The following is a 17291-nucleotide window of genomic DNA, read 5'->3' on the forward strand; positions in this document are numbered from 1 at the left end:
CATCGTAAGCTTGGGGTAATATACAATCAACAGCTATACCAATTCAGGGCTTTTGGATCCTAATTTACACTATCTTGGTGATTACACATTACAGTGAGTTACAATCACAATTCACAAAATACATTGGTGATAGTCACTAATAACACACAATTATGCAGATCAATCATGACTTTTACAATCCAAAAGCAAAAGGCATTACTGCATTTACACAACCATGCCCAAGGGTGCCTACCCAAAGAAACCGGTCAATCATTCAGCCACAATCATGCAAGTGGAATTGAACATTACCCAAACTTAGATGCAGTCCTTAGGTATTGATGTACTATTTTTCGATCAAAATTGAAATTTCACCTAGTTAACCTATGCCGACATTTAATATAAACCTTAATTTCACATATTTACGAAGTAAAAAAAGAATAGTACCAAAACACTTAAAATAATTACATGCTTAAATTTCATTATTTGTGCATTATTCCAGTTCAACATAGCACATCACAAAGCAAAGTAATAAAGTGAAGAAATCCAAAACATAGAAACCCTGCTGTAATGATGATGACACATTCCCATTTCCCAGCACCACATGAAGCTTCACAATTCATTGTTAAATTCATGAGACACAACATCAATATTGACAGGCATCATCATCCCATCCAATACCAAACCAAATATTTGCACAAAAGGAATGCAGCAGAGCAGAGAAAGAGCAGATGAATAAATTTGAGATTGTTAGTGAATTGTACAAACAAAAAAAAAAAAGAGTTTAAAAAAGCTCAAACAGGGACATAGGCACCAGTAGCAGGAGTGTCACCAAGCATAGGACCATAAGGGGATTCTTGATCGTCCCCAACAAGCTCGTCCGTACTCCTGAGCGCAGCGTGCAAGAAAACGACCACGGCCGCAATGAGCACCGCGAGGAGGAGGTAGAGCCAGGCGCCGGTGGCAAAGAGAGCGACGAGGGTGACGAGGGAGAGAGGGATGATTGCGATGGGGAGGTCGTCGCGGGAGAAGTAGAGGAAGTACCAGGCGGCGGAGAGGAGGAGGAAGAGGAGGAGGGGGAAGGGGTGGCGGAGGAGGGTGAGGAGGAAGACGAGGAGGAGGAGGAGGGCGTAGTTGAAGAGGAAGTAGGTCAGGTTGTGGGCGAGGCGCGTGGTGGTTTCCGAGATGGAGGATGGGAGGCTGAGGGAGGAGGGGTCAAGGAACACGCGCCAGGGGCGCCGCGTCGACACCACGCTTTGACTTGCTTCCTTTATGTTTGATAGCATCTCCGCCGAGGGCCACATTCTGCTCCAGCGCAATTGAAGAAGAAGAAGGGGTTGTGTTGTGGGGATTTCGATTTCGATTTTCAATTGGAAAACAACACAACACAACAACACAACAAAGCCTATTTAGTCAGTCGTCGATGGAACCAACCAAGACGAAGTTTCCCTTCCCCGCCGCCTTATCATCTCTCTTATAATTGGGCCCAATTCTCAACCCCAACCTCAAAAATCTAATGGGCTTTTCTCAGCTCTTTTTAGGGTGTTGAACCCTGCACCTTCTTCTCTCTATCCTACACCTCTCTCTTCTAGGTAAATTATGATAATACCCTTAATGAAATCCCAACCCTAACTCTCCCTCCCTCCCCCGCGGCACACGTTCCCCTGCTTCCCTTTTCGTCACCTTCCTCCTTTGGCTTGTAAGGTAAGTTCCTACTTCCTTCCTCTTTCATTTGTTTTTAGTGGTTGTTTCGGAATAGCCATTCTAGAATGTCTGTTCTGGAAAGCTATTCAAGGCTTTTTTTTAAAAAAAATTTAAAAATTTTTTAGGTCCCTTTAAATTTCATTTAAGATTATCTCTCATAATTATTTTGTGGGTTCATCTTTTTTTGTTTACCTCTATAATCATCCATTGACTAAGAAATATATTCATTCATTGTATATTTTGTCTTAGAATTTGTATGATCACCCTTTGTTCTTCATCAATATTATAATATTCAATCATGATTGATTAAGAAATATATTCATCCATTGTAAATTTTGTTTTAGAATTTGTATGATCACCCTTTGTTCTTCATCAATTATATATTTTTAAAGTTAACTTGGGAAGATAAAGGTGGAACTTCATACTTCTTTATGAAATCAACTAGTATTTGGGATTATAGATTGGATCAATTTCCACCACTAATACTCAATGAAACCCCACAGAACCAGTTGTGGGTAGTTGTTGTGATTACAAATTCAATCTATTTTATTTGACATTGCAAATGGATTTCCTATTTGGTATGTGTAGTATATCTTATTGATATTTGATAACAATGACAAACACATTTTATGAGTACTTGGATAAATGCTATAATTTGATTTCTGTTTGAATAATTCAGAATATTTGGAATTGCTTGAGAGAATTCCTCTCGGCCAGTATGAATTTATATTCATATTTGTAGCACTTTTAACCTATCTGACGATAGAATCTAATGATTAAAATTTAATGTTCAAATGGCACGTACAAAAAGAGTTAGTTTTGATGGTGACAATGACAGACGCAATAAACCAACAATGTCTGAATGAAGGCAACATGTATAAGCTCAATAGGTGGACCCTTTGGAGCAACCTGTGCAAGTGGAGCCTATCGAACATGTTAACCAAGTCTAGGTTGTTCAGGAAGCGGAGCCTATTGAGCATGTGTAGCCTGTGGATCAACAGGAACCAAAACCATATGTTGGATTTCTAGGTGGCCCTAAGGAGATGTCACTATTGAACTCATACGCTAATCATATGGCCTGGGAAGTATGGGGAGGCATAGTAAACTACTACGTTTGTTTGAATATTTAAAATTGATTCAATCATTGAAAGGTTTTTTTATTTTTTTGTTTTGGAACTTATTTAGTAATTATATATGTTGTTGTAGGAATGTGGTGATCTTAAATTAGTATCACATGTGAGAAAGTTACAGTCAGAGATTGCACTACATGACTAGATGCACGATGTGGTCAATGGGTTTGGTTTATTCTTGTTGACTACATGCAGTTATCAGACAATAGACAAGGGACTCTTGTCTGCTTTTGCTGAGAAATGGCATAGAGACAAACACCTTCCATTTGTCCATGAGAGAGATGACGATAACACTTGATGATGTGGCATCTTTACTTAGCATTCCCATTACTGGCACTTTTTACAATTGTGAACATATGGATAAGGAAGCAGCAATTCCCGTGCTTGTTGAGCTACTTGGAGTTGAATATAAGGATGCCTTTGATGAGACAAAAAAAGGGGGGGGGGGGGACAAGTTCGTTTAAGCTAGTTACGAGGTGTATATGAGGAAAGGTGTAAAGAATAAAGATGGGATGAGGCAGCAAAAGCCTATTTGTTTCATCTAGTCGGTTGCACCTTATTTGCTAATAAAAGTGCAACCTATGAGAAGGTAAAATTCTTAAATTTTTTCATGACCTCAAAGGATGTTTGAGGCATTCATGGGGGGCAGATGCCTTGACATATCTTTATGAACATCTTACTAGTGCTAGTTTTGTTGGCACAAAGCAGATTAGTGGCTATGCCACTCTTCTTCAAGTAATTAGGTGTCTAGTAAATTTTTTGTTTGTTATATTATTAACATTGTCATTGATGAACTAAATATATACTTTTCTTGGTGACACAAGGATGGATATATGATCATTTTGTAACCATTGGTGTCAGGGACAATGTCTTGGGTATGAAGAGATGTCTCCACACATCAGCCGGTGGTTAAATAACTCGTCTTTGACAGTAATCCATTATAGAAAACTAATTGATGAGCTGACCATCAAGGGAGTTAGGTGAACTCCATATGAGACAAGCTACATTCTGTGAACCTTATTTGCAATATGATTCAATGCATACCTTGAAACAAATCCACGCAGTCTCTTATACAATTATACATTAAAAGTGTGACCAACAACATGAATGTTATGTTCAAATGAGGCTTTAATTTCATTATGTCACATAATAATCATGTTGTTCAGCATCCCAACATTTGCACAGGTCTCTCATGCTAGTATGGAACAACCGCTTCAACGCACAATGGGTAGACTCAACCCTACAAAACAAGTTTGCAACAAATGTCCCAATAGAATGAACATTGTATATAAACCATGGCTTATAAGTTAATTACTTGTTGTTGTTGTGTTATCCAAGTGCATGACTTTATCTATCCATGTCCAAAATCCCCAAAATCCAGAACATGGAGGAATCTTCCATGGAGATTATGGACTCTGAAGGAATCTTCCATGGAGTTAAAGGAATCGAAAGGAATCTTCCATGGAGTTATAGGACTCTGAAGGGATCTTTCGAAATCTCAAAGGTGTGCGCTGTGACAAACCTCACGAACGGTGGTGAAGAGTTTGGAAGCTGGGTCGAAAACGAGCGAAGGCGAGCAATAGGTGGCAGGTGACAGGAGATGAGCAATCGTTACCAATAGACAAGATGATGGAAGTTGGAGAAAGTAGCGTAACGGGGAGAGAGAGAGAGAGAGAACAATAGGCAAGTGGCAGGCATTCAATGGTGGCCAACGAGCGATGGGCAATGCTGAAGGGAGGAAGAGCAGCGTCAACGAGCGAGAAAGAAAATAGCAGTGTGAAAGGTTAAGGCTTACGTTAAAATCAATAACAAAATTGAAGAAACATATTTTTATTGTTTTTGAAATTGGGTCAAAACTGTTTTAGAAAGATATAAGAAACCAACTCAATCCCAATTTTGTTAAACACGTTTTCATTTTGAAAATTTATTTTAAAATCGAAAACCACTAACTTACAATCATCCCAAATGTTTAATTTATAAAACACATAATAATAATGATAATAATATAAAAGTTTTTTTTAAGGTAATTATATAAAAATTATATAGTTACTAAAAAGGGATTCATTGTATAATAATCATGAGATACCAACAAGTCATTGGTTCCTTGACGAAAATTAGTCATTATTAACAAAAAAAAAACATCAACTAGGAGATAAGATATTCGTTTTAATTTATTTTAAAAAAAATGAAAAGACAGATATTGAAAGTTAAATAATAGTGAGTGGTTTGCAAAGGTAGTTACTTGAATAGAATACTAAGAAAGAAAATAGTTTACAAAGTTAGTTACATAGATAACATATAGCGGTATAACTTTGACAATTATTATATCATTTTATAACTTTCAACCGGATAATATTTTCTTAAAATTTACCGTTAGATTGAAAGTTCTTTTTACATAGACTACATATGCAAAATTTCATATCAATCTAAAATCATATCTTGCCTCTTTCATATAAATTAAAATCAACTTAATATAAACATTTAAAAATATACTAAAATATGAATAATTTGATTACCTTTTTCTTACTATTTAATTTTGACAAAATTTGACACAAATTATCTTGGTAATACGTACATATAATTCAACAGTTGATCAATAAAATCACATTCTGTATCAAGTTATAAAAATGATATAAAATTATCAAAATTATACCGATGTAATTTGATCTCTTTTCGACAAAAATATATGTGCCAAAATTTCATATTCCTTATATATGTATGTATAATAAAGGATAATACTTTTCTCTTAAAAAAATTGTGGATAATACACTCATTTGTTGTCCAATATAGTTTTAGACTTTTTTTACTATTTAAATTGCAAACAACCCCATCATTTCATTTCAACCTCCAACATTAGTTATATTGATTAAAATATTGCAACAATTACACATGCAATTAAGGGCAATACCTATCCACTAGTATATAATAAATATATTATTATATTTATCAGCTACAATAAATATTTATAACATTTTTTTATTAAATATAATATGTAATTTTGCTAAGACAAATAATTTTATTTATAATATATAAATTATGATGTTTACTTAATAAAATAATATATATTAATTATAGCATTTAATGATATAATTTAAGTTAATTATATACTGCATTAAATACATGCTATAATGAGTACATTATAAGTAAAATTAATTGTCAATAACATAAAATATTATATTTATTAAATATAATATGTATAATAATTTATCACTCAACTTTTATTATATTTTTTATAATTTTATTACGTATTATATTCATTAAATATAGTATTTAATTTTTTTGTGCAGGAAATTTTATTTAAAAAAAATATTTATTATATATATAAATAACTTGTGCAAATTATTTTTAAACTATTATTCAATCACCATATTTCATGTATGTAAAATTATATTGTTGATATAGTTCATGAAAAATGTTGCCATGTTGGAATCCGTCTCTATGTTATGTCCATGTCATTATTTTGCTTCTCTAATGTCTTGGTAGGAAAAATAGTAGAGTTGTCAAAACATGTTAGGACTCGCGAGTCAATCCAACCCACCACAGGTTTGGACCAGGTCAAACCAAAAAAAGAAAAACAATTTCAATTAGGCCCAAAATATATTTCGTCTGGTTTATAAAGGTTGAACCCATTTAACAAATAATCCAACCCAAGCTAATTCTAACTCACACATATTGCCATACACTTAGTCACTCACACTCGGTCTCGCTCTCTCGATCTTCCCTCTAGCCCTCTTTATCGTATTCCCTTGCAAGTGGAGGTGGTTTTCATTTTCTGCTTGGTCATTCCTCTCTCTTTGTTGATTTTTTCCTTTTAAAAATGATTTTTTTAATGTTAAGTCATAGGTGGATTGGTGGGCCAACCCATTTAACCCACCAACCCGTGGGAGTCTAGATTGGGCCAAGATTTTCAGCGTATAACAGGAAGTGGATCAGTTGAGTCGATTTATTTATGATATCGGTCAAAGGGGGTCGGACCTTATAGGTTCGACTGATCCATTTTGACATCTCTAAAAAATAGTTAGAATAAGAAATAATGGGGGGAAATCCTTTTTGGAGGTTATGTTGTAATCATATATGTATTAGTATTATCATAATTATTGATTGTTAATCAACAATTATAAATGAACTCTATTCTCTAAAATATAAATTTTAACTTTTGAAGAGACAAATTCTTTAGGAAAATGATGGTTGCATATATTGAACAAATCATTATTTTTTCAAGAAGAGCATTTTTTTTTCTTTTTATTCCAATACATATCTCAATTAGATACTGAACAGTGAAATACTAAAAGATACCTTGATAATTGGTACATAAATTATAAATTGAATTTAACGTAGATCTACGAGAAGAGACAGGTTCTAAAAAAAAAACATGAGAGGAAATAGGTTGTTTAGGGTATATTTAAATAAACAACTTAATTAAAGTATTAAACGACTATTTAATAAAATTTTATTAAATCGAAATTTAAATCACGAGTTTGATTATAAAATTTATTGAAATATGTTGACAAGATTTTATTTTGATAGGTTACAGAAAAAAACTTATCACAAGAAATTAAAAAGAACTTATAAGAATATCACATATAACTTTTTTATAAATTCAAATAAATTCTCTATAGGTATTTTTTTTTTCTTCCAAACTTCCACTTTTTTTCAAGGACCACGTCTTCAATTCTATAACGACCTACCTTTGCATTACTGTTTTACACTTTGTATATGCTTAATGTTTGTCAATTAATGATGTTCCGTGACAAAAAGTCATCCATCAGACGCAATAATGTTAGGGGAGGGACCAAAACTTGAGCAATAATTAAAGTCGGGATCTAATACGATATTAAACAAACTTAGATATCTAAAACTAATCATATGATAACAGATCAGGAAAAAATTGAGAGAAAGAAAGGTTGAGAAGAAAAACAACACTCACAAGGGAAGATCTACAAATGCAAAGCCACAATCATTGTCATCACGCACTAACTAGGTTGCAGAAAGCATACATAAAGGAAACACTTAGAGTACGTTTGAATAAAAAATTTAAATTGAGGGAACTAATTTATCAGAAAACTTACATTTCTATAATTTAAAATTTATTGTTTGGATGTTTTCTTTATAAAAAATTTAAATTTTTGTAATTTTAAAATAGAATTTTAAACAACTAAAAATGTGTAATTTTAATTTCTTCCTAAAAATGTGAGAAACTGAATTTTTCTTTTTGATATAAGAATCTTCTAAAACCTTTGCGTATTTTCTTTACAACCTTCATCCTCTTTTTTACCTGAACTCTTAGAATTCTATTTTCGAACTCGCGACTCTTCCCTCACACCGATGATCCTCTCCTTCGAGAAACACCATCTGAACTTGTGAAACATCAATCAGGTGTGGGCATAGGGGGACACGTAGAACTACACTCACTAGTCTGGGAGCAGCCGTCATATCCATCACGCCACGGAGGTGCTCGACGGAGTGGAAGGCCTGATTCATGCCTTGCACTGTTGACTAAATGTTGTGGTCGGGTGTGATGGTGTACGCCGCCATATCCAAACACACTCTTAGGAAATTAAATCACCATTTTGTTATTTATTGTAGGTTGCAGAAAGCATGCAAAACGAAAACATTTTCATGGAGCCTAGAAATTAAGGACAATTAAGTTACACAACTTAATAAGAATGATGCCATCGAAAGGTTTAACAAAACCGTCACCTCTTAAAAATTTCAAAAGAGAAAGCAAAGTCCAAAAGTAAAAAATTGTCATTCAGTTACAGGCATTTTTGTCTTAATTTATCTCTACCTGCTATCCAATAGTTTGCAAATAATTTTGAAAAAAGAATATGGTTAACTTCAACAATTCTTTATACTTATTTCATATTATGGTTTTCTTGCCTAACTCAATGTTTGATATGACATTTTTTAGTGAAAAAATGAAGAAAAAAAAAGAACCAATTATGCTAATTACATAAAAAACAAAGATTTGAGTATAAAAAGTATTCTTTATAGTACTAAATACATATATCCGAAGTTATATATATATATATATATATATATCAATGTCCAAGAGTATGCAAATGAATTTGGTATAGCTTTAAAATCCATACACATGCAGTAAGTTGTCGGATGACCGAACGGTTGCAAATTTAAATATATATGCTTGTAAATCTAAATTGCGAGAATAAAATTTTGATGATCATCCTATATTTCATTCAACAATTTCCATTTGATGACGTGAACTTATTGACCAGAGAGAATCCAAATCCCAAAATATCACACAGAAGAATTAGTGGACATGTTTGAGTTGGCCAATGCATTAACTCAGTCGCCATCTTTGAAAGTGACACGGGTTAACTTACAAATCTGTGTGCTCAACTTGTTGAAGCTCATCCATAAGAAGAAGAAAAGTCTAAGTGCCTAACTTGTGAGAAACCTATATAAGTAGCTCCGAATCCTTCTCCATGTTATCCACATCATTAACACGTTTCCATTCTATCTCTATCTTCACATATCTCTACCTCCCTCAAACAGTTTATGCTAGCTCTTGTTCCAATGGCTTCCTCAGTTAAACTCTTATTTTTGTGCTTTCTCTCATTGTTCATCTCTTTCTCCATAGCTCAACCCTCTTTCAGACCAAAGGCACTTGTTCTTCCTGTCACCAAAGATGTTTCTGCCTCAGTTCCTCAGTATGTTACACAGATCAAACAAAGAACCCCACTTGTGCCAGTGAAACTAACAGTTGATCTTGGTGGTGGCTACTTTTGGGTGAACTGTGAAAAAGGCTATGTCTCATCAACCTCAAAACCAGCTCGTTGTGGCTCTGCTCAGTGCTCACTTTTCGGGTTATATGGTTGCAATGTTGAGGACAAAATCTGTAGTCGTTCTCTAAGCAACACTGTTACTGGTGTCTCCACATTTGGTGAAATTCATGCAGATGTTGTTGCTATCAATGCCACTGATGGAAACAATCCTGTTAGGGTAGTTTCTGTGCCTAAGTTCCTCTTCATATGCGGAGCAAATGTTGTACAAAACGGCCTTGCTAGTGGTGTCACAGGTATGGCTGGTCTTGGCAGAACTAAAGTTTCCCTTCCTTCTCAATTTTCCTCAGCTTTCAGCTTTCTTAGAAAATTCGCCATTTGCTTGAGTTCTTCCACTATGACAAATGGTGTCATGTTCTTTGGTGATGGCCCTTATAATTTTGGTTATTTGAACTCTGATCTCTCCAAGGTTCTCACTTTCACGCCTCTCATTACAAATCCTGTTAGCACTGCTCCAAGTTATTTCCAAGGGGAACCCTCAGTAGAATACTTCATTGGGGTGAAATCCATTAGAGTCTCTGACAAAAATGTACCATTGAACACAACCCTTTTGTCTATAGATAGAAATGGCATTGGTGGGACTAAGATTAGTACTGTTAATCCATACACTGTCTTGGAGACCACAATTTACAAAGCTGTGTCTGAGGCCTTTGTAAAAGCAGTAGGAGCCCCTACAGTTGCACCTGTGGCTCCATTTGGGACTTGCTTTGCAACCAAAGACATTCAGTCTACAAGAATGGGCCCTGCTGTGCCTGACATAAATCTAGTGCTGCAGAATGAAGTGGTGTGGAGCATCATTGGTGCGAATTCAATGGTGTATACTAATGATGTAATTTGCTTGGGTTTTGTGGATGCTGGATCAGACCCAAGTACGGCCCAAGTTGGATTTGTGGTGGGTTATTCTCAACCAATTACTTCAATCACAATTGGAGCACATCAGTTGGAGAACAACATGCTACAATTTGACTTGGCTACCTCAAGGCTTGGCTTCCGCTCCCTCTTCTTGGAGCACGCCAACTGTGCCAACTTTAACTTTACCTCTTCTGCTTAGAATTTGATTATTCTACTATAATCAAAATTTGCATTTTAATTAAGATCCATGTGTGTAGACAAGGTGATGAATAAGTGATATTATATTTATGCATAGCCTCCATAGATTTATTTCCTCTTGTTTGATGGAGATGAAAAGACGTAATAATCTTATATCTTGAATTACTTTCTTGGTTTTGTTCTTCCTTAATGTAAGTTAATAAAATCAAAGAACAAACCGCTATAACACATCATTACCATTGTTACAGGAGATATAAGATGGTTGGATGATTAAGGAAAAAAGAAAGAGAAAAAAGTTCTAAGTTCAATTCTCTCTAGTAATAAAACTATCATTCTAACAATCTAATATTTGCCGATAAAAAAAAACATTATAATTTTGAGTATGGAGATGTTTTTGATCGGAAAGCATATACATGAGGTTTTTTCCTTGCTATAGATTTGTATTACCTACCCAAAAGAAGCTGCTGAACCTTTTTAAAAAATGAAATTTATCAAGAGTGCCAAATTCTAAAACTTTTAATCACACAACATCACATGACAGAATTAAATCCTAACCAAGTTAAGAAAGGCTGTACTAGTTTACAGTTATGGTTTAAACATTTTGAACAAAGTTGTGTAATTGGGCAAAAAAAAATGCTGGAGTAAGAAGGATAAAATGCAAGCCATTTTAGAGTAATATAATGTGTAGAGTATTTGGTTATATGGTTTGTAATTACGGGATTGTCAGAATGTGTATGGAACAGCCCATCAGCACAAGTTCATAATATACAATGCTCACTATTGTTGTAATCCGTGTTCCTCTTGCTGGATTTCATAACCTATTACACAACTGATTGATAGCATAGGCTATAAACAAACTGCAAAACTTAAATATGGCACCATTTTCCTTCCATGAACAATGCAGCTGCTACTGGTTTTGTCAACAAGAACAACATCAACCTCACATAGCTCCTGCATTGAAATTCTTATCTATCAGTAGCACGCCAAAGCCAAAAAAAAGTTATAAAAAATTGAGTGTAAAATAATGATAATAATTATAAAAGAGAACTATAAGCTACTATGCACTAATGAACATGCTGAGTTCCAAAAGCAGGACCAACATAATTGTAAAACCTAAGAATCATGGGATAAACTGCTAATGTGGCATAAGGCTATGAATTTGATGGAAGGAACCTAATTTACTCAAAACTGCATTCGGGTCACCTATGTTACGTATGAGCAACAGAACAAAGAAGAAAGAGAATTGGTTCCTCACTCTTCTTTTACTCTTCAGCTAAATTGTTAATTTGTTACTGTATCTCTGCTAGCCTATCCAATTCTTAGAAGTTAGAACTATTCCATCAAATTGTAATTTCCTTTCCAGAGATAAATAGTTTCATTGCAGTTGTAGCTTCCTTAATAATTAAGCTATTAATGAATGTAATTATGAAATTTTCTTAGATCAGCAATGCATTTCTTGTTTGAGAATGCATTTTCATAAATCCCTTGGAAATGTAAGAATGTACTTACCATCTTTGCTTGAACTCTGCTCCATATCAATCTTCTCTTGCCATGGCCACTTCAGATTAGAAGATGAGGAACACTGCTGTGGAACTGAAAATGAATATGAGCTTGTACTGGCACACTGCTTCTTACATGATGAAGAATCAGCTGTGGAGCAAATGTCTTGGTCAATGCTTGACAAGCCAGTATCTTTGTTATGATTTTGAGAGTGATCCTGGTTCTGCCCCTCCTCTATCATGTGCTTTGGCCTCTTCCGCGTAGGCGGTTCATTCTTGGAATCCTGAAGAGCTGGCACCTTTTGATCATTAGCTGAAATAGTAGCACATGGAGCCTTTCCCAGGACGACAACTTTTTGAGTGTCCAAATTTTCAACAGTGTGAGAGTTGTCTACGACAACTTCATCCCTTGGTTCAGAGCCAGCAGCTTTTGCTGCTGCTTCAGATTCCCACATCTTGAATATAGCTTCAGTGAGTCTTTCTCTGGCCAAATCTATATCAATGATTGGCTTTGGGTAATTCTGGCCCAGCTCAACTCCTGCTGCTCGAAGCACAGTAAGTGGTGCATCCCAAGGATGATGGATCCACTCAGTTGGCATTCTTGCCAACTCAGGTAGCCATTGCCTCACATATTCACCTTCTGGATCAAATTTAGCCCCTTGAATCTGTCACCAAAATTAGAGATGTGAGACTGCTAACTTTTATTTTGATTATTTTTCTATTCTCTGAAAGGGTAGAACTTACTCCTTATGGATGTAATAGTCAATGAAGGAGGCTAATAGGTTCTTTTTCTTTTCTTTTCTTTTCTTTTTGAGGGGAGGAACAAGTAATAACCGCCTCAGTTAAATATGCATATTGGCAAAAGATCTCTTTCAACTACTATAGTTCTTCTTAGAAATACTAATCTACAGAGTTGTTTTAATGGATAAATAGAACTAAGAGAGCCATGGATATTCAATCAGAAAAAATCAAAATAAAATCTCAAAATACAAATATATTGGCATGCCCTACACTAATACATGAAACAGATATACTTTGGTTAGACAGAAACAAAAAATCTCAAAATTCAAATTATCTATGTTAGATAGAAACAAGATATACTTTGGTTGTTGGAGCATTATTCCTTTTAAAACTTGTAAAAGAAATATGAAGAGATAAATTTCAGCAGGTATAAAAGGAATTGAAGAAAATATGAAAAAGTAAGTCTCTAATTTTTCTACAGGCAGCAGGGTAACTCAGATTGTGTCAGTTTTTGCTTCACAACACAAAACTAATATCTTCTAGTTTTATGCAGTGTTACTATAACGTTTAGTATAATCAACATCCTTAGATCTCAAAAAATGGCACATGAGGACAGAGGCAAGGTAAGGAAACAAAAGATTTTTTTGCTGCAGTAAAGTCAAATGCTATAACAGGCAGTGATATGTTATACATGTTATGTTGATTAAACAAACTTTTAAATGCATAGAAATTAAAGTAAAGTATGGAATATAAAATAATCACATCTGAGTGATACCAAGCAAACTGTAAATCCTTTGAATGAAGGAAAACATGACAAACCTCAGGATTGTCCAAGCGCTCAAGCTCATGGCCATCTGGTAAGCCTCCTGAGATATATTGCCAACCCAAGATATCACTTTCAAGGTCTGCATCCAGAAGTGTGTCCCAGAAATATTTCATTCCCCATTTCCAGGGTAGAAGCAACATTTTCACAGCAAAACTGGAAACTATTACTCTTATTCTGTTGTGTATCCATCCTGTTGCCCAAAGTTCTCTCATTCCTGCATCAACCAAAGGAAAGCCAGTCCTACCTTGTCTCCAAGTCTTAAAGATATCAGGATCAGGATTCCAAGGAAAAAACTTTAAGTGCCCCAGAAGTGCTCTCTCATGGGTGAAGGGAAAGTTGAAACAAAGATAGCGTGAGTACTCCCTAAGTCCAATGGCCCTGAGGAAAAGATTTGCACTCTCTTCACCAGCACTGTTTCCTTCATTTGTCCATAATATTTGCTTCATACAAGTCACTTGAAAAACTTTCCTTGCACTTAATTCTCCAAAATGAAGATATGGGGACAAGAGTGAGGTGGACTCTCCACCAACCTTCAGCCTTTTCTTGGAGTAGTGAAGTAGATGAAGCTCCACAAATTCTCTTAAAGCCTTGTCAGCATTTCTCCAACCCGGTGACCATGCCCGTCCTAGCAATGCATTGCTTGGTTTTTCTGATTCATTTTCAAGACCAAGTTCCTCCAATGAACATTCCTCAATTTTTCCTGTCGTCCAAAAAGAGAAACAATTTCTGACATGTTTTTTGTGTCCATATATGTATACCATTCGGTATATAGACAGGTTGATATAAAAAGAGAAGTTGAAGTTGATCAGATTACTGCTAGTTTCCATAATAGAATTATCTAAGAACTAGACCTCCTTCCTAGTTCATAACCTCTAGCAATAACCTTGTATCAACAATGATATTATCGAGAAACAATCAAATCGAAGTAACATGCATTATGCATATAGTCATATCATACCTTCAGCTGGAATTAATTGCCATGGAGGAACAACTGAAACAATATCCATTTGCATGTGCAAGCATTTCTTCCAAAAAGCATTGAAGGTAGTAAAAGCACGTCCACTCTCACTATTTACTTCCCATGGCTCATACAACAGATCTCCATTGTAGCTTTGAACAGATATGCCTTGTTCCACTAGCTTTTCTTTGATGTTGTGATCACGGACAAGTGAAACTGGATCTGGTAGAATAATTAGGGTAAGAAATATGGATCAGCTAACTAGCATTGAACTGCGAAGAATATATGTGGAAGTTATTTTGTTCGTTATAAAGCAATCCTACAAGTGCCAGTTAATTCTCATGTCTCAACCGGTTAAAGTGGCCATCTAAAAAACTAAATAATTGATTTGAGAAACAAGCATACAGATTTAAATGAATTTTAATGTATTATGGCATTTAAAGAATCAGTGTATTGTTTTTTAGAATTCTCTAGCTTTGACAATCATCCACCCTTCATTTTGCAGTAACATAATACCAAACTGAAACACGGAACAAAAATAGTAAGGATGAGAAAACGCCTCAAGTAATTGTCACTTAGTGAACAGACCAATATGTTCAGTTTTGAGGATTGTCTTCAAGGAGTACCCTACCTTGAAGCTCAGCCCTAAACCTCCTCCAAATTATCAATAGAAAAAGCCTACTTGCTTCTTCAACTTTTTGGAGATCCAAAACATTAAATGACACTAAATATATGATAGGTTCAAAATTGGATAAAACATTTAAAACAGAAGGCTAAATCTACACCAGCTACACTTACCATACAGATGGTTAAACACTACTTTGGTTGCTTGAATGGCCTTTACGCATTCCACGAGAGCCACAGCAGTACTGTGGGTTTTGATGAGCACAAGTCTGGATCCAAGAGACTTCAGTGATTGATCCAAGTGAGCAAGAGACTGCTTCAGCCACCACCTTGACACTCTTCCAGGATAAAATTGTCCTTCCTCTTTAGGGCACCATACATACACAGGGAGTACAGAACCCTCCTTTGCAGCAGCAGTTAATGCAGGATTGTCCTCAATTCTAAGGTCCCTTCTAAACCAAACAATAGTCCTGTTGCTACCCATATTGTACAATTCAAAATTTTCATGGCATAGCCAAAGCTTCGAACCTCATATAACAGCTCTCTCAGTAGCTTCTCCTTAAAACAAGTTTCTGACACACCCAATAAAACAAAAAACACCGAGTTCTCCTAATCAATATCCTTACCAAAAGCAAATATATGAAGATTGATATCTCAGATATTAGAAGCAAAGGTTGGATCTTGGATTTTTGGGGGAAAAAAATATAAAGATATCTATAGCAACATGGGATAAGAGCCTCAAATCATTACCAAAGTCGACCAACAAACAAGTAGCTTATAATGAAAGTCCAACTTGATGCCACTTTGCTTTGTGTGAGGTATCAATCTAAAATCCTACTCAGAGAGAACCCATCCCCACATGTCTCAGTCACCAATTTAAAGACCGCCAGTTAAAATTACATAAAAGAAAAGAGGAAAATTTTCCAATCGAGCAAAGAAAAGCGACTGAAGAATAATAATAAGGTTGCAAAAAAGCATATATAAAATCAAAGAACAATATCCACAAACCACTTGAGCTGGAATATTCAATATAATTATATAATAAAATGATTCTTCAAGATAAGAGATAACTAACTGGAAAGTTCTTCAAATCCAGCCTCAAACACACCTCAAACTTGAACTAGATAATATAATTAGTAAGATACCAAAAACCCACCGGCTAGATATTTAATATTCACAACCCCATCAAAGTTTAGCCGAAGATAATTAGACAATCAAGCACCAAATCAAATCAAGATTTAGCCTAAAGCAACTATATAGGCAAAAAAGGAGGCAACAGTGAATGAATCATGGAAGTGTGTTGGGGAGGGTAAGGATCTGATTAGCGTGTGATCACGTGTGTGTGGGAAGATCACAAGGTACGTGCACTGATGATAGTGGGAGACAGACACGTATGACCAACAGAGACGAAAGGATAAGAACAGTGAACATGTCACACTAGACTACACTAGGGGCTACCAGCAGCTTCCACGACTTCATCAAAATGTATCAATTGTTTTACCACAACATCATGAAAAATATCCTGAATAAATCCAAAAACCTGATCCGTAACAACAACAGTTGTACCTTGTGACTCTGTAAAAGATAATGATGACATGGACTTGTGTTGCATATCAATGCAATCAAACTGAAATTATTTTTTTCTTTGTTTAAGACATGTATGATTTACTTTCATCAATGAATCAATCATGACAACAACCTTAGAAAATAGCAAGTGCTGTAATAAGATTTTTTCTTCTTCTTGGGTACGTACGAGGATTATGGTAACTAGCGATGCGCGGAATACTAAACAATAAATGTTCTTTGAGTTAATTTTATGAGAATTATTCAAACTAAAATTATTTTATTTAAATTTGTGTATTTTTTTTATACATGTAAATTCCGCAATCAAATTTAAGATCACATAGGTAAGAGTAATCTCTATTACTTAAATTAGCATATGTTAATAGCAAAACAAATGCACACATAAGTGCTAATAAT

General features: G+C 35.0%; 3 protein-coding genes across 5 annotated transcripts; 1 reads left to right on the plus strand and 2 right to left on the minus strand.

Moving 5' to 3' along the window:
• Positions 1 to 431: 431 nt before the first annotated feature.
• Positions 432 to 1421, minus strand: LOC114369867 (PRA1 family protein D-like). The gene has a single exon (XM_028327136.1). It carries the CDS (start codon positions 1278 to 1280, stop codon positions 771 to 773), a length of 510 nt encoding a protein of 169 aa, XP_028182937.1. The 5' UTR covers positions 1281 to 1421; the 3' UTR covers positions 432 to 770.
• Positions 1422 to 8871: 7450 nt separating this feature from the next.
• On the plus strand, positions 8872 to 10828 carry LOC114371093 (basic 7S globulin-like). Its single transcript, XM_028328506.1, has one exon. It carries the CDS (start codon positions 9330 to 9332, stop codon positions 10662 to 10664), a length of 1335 nt encoding a protein of 444 aa, XP_028184307.1. The 5' UTR covers positions 8872 to 9329; the 3' UTR covers positions 10665 to 10828.
• Positions 10829 to 11305: 477 nt separating this feature from the next.
• On the minus strand, positions 11306 to 16800 carry LOC114371092 (cryptochrome-1-like). Of its 3 annotated transcripts, none has more exons than XM_028328504.1 (5): positions 15486 to 16797; positions 14688 to 14909; positions 13723 to 14429; positions 12173 to 12827; positions 11306 to 11614 (listed from the first exon to the last, which is right to left on the minus strand). In XM_028328504.1, the coding sequence occupies exons 1-5, from the start codon at positions 15793 to 15795 to the stop codon at positions 11604 to 11606; spliced, it is 1905 nt and encodes a 634-aa protein (XP_028184305.1). In that variant the 5' UTR covers positions 15796 to 16797; the 3' UTR covers positions 11306 to 11603. The 3 variants fall into 3 exon arrangements, with proteins under 3 accessions (XP_028184305.1, XP_028184304.1, XP_028184303.1); XM_028328503.1 differs by lacking the exon at positions 11306 to 11614 and having other exon boundaries at positions 12123 to 12827; positions 15486 to 15883; positions 16468 to 16800; XM_028328502.1 differs by lacking the exon at positions 11306 to 11614 and having other exon boundaries at positions 12123 to 12827; positions 15486 to 15883; positions 16387 to 16800.
• Between the last annotated feature and the right edge of the window lie 491 nt (positions 16801 to 17291).

The sequence above is a fragment of the Glycine soja genome, chromosome 10, assembly GCF_004193775.1.
Source record: "Glycine soja cultivar W05 chromosome 10, ASM419377v2, whole genome shotgun sequence".
Lineage (NCBI taxonomy): Eukaryota > Viridiplantae > Streptophyta > Magnoliopsida > Fabales > Fabaceae > Glycine > Glycine soja.

What these genes read in the sequence shown, in the direction of transcription:
- LOC114369867 (XM_028327136.1), bottom strand. Translation starts at nt 1,280, where the DNA reads ATGTGGCCCTCGGCGGAGATGCTATCAAACATAAAGGAAGCAAGTCAA.
- LOC114371093 (XM_028328506.1), top strand. Translation starts at nt 9,330, where the DNA reads ATGCTAGCTCTTGTTCCAATGGCTTCCTCAGTTAAACTCTTATTTTTG.
- LOC114371092 (XM_028328503.1), bottom strand. Translation starts at nt 15,795, where the DNA reads ATGGGTAGCAACAGGACTATTGTTTGGTTTAGAAGGGACCTTAGAATT. An exon ending in GCAATTAATTCCAGCTGAAG is followed by an intron (nt 14,430 to 14,687) that starts GTATGATATGAC and finishes TTTGGACGACAG; the next exon opens with GAAAAATTGAGGAATGTTCA. An exon ending in AGCGCTTGGACAATCCTGAG is followed by an intron (nt 12,828 to 13,722) that starts GTTTGTCATGTT and finishes TTTTGGTGACAG; the next exon opens with ATTCAAGGGGCTAAATTTGA.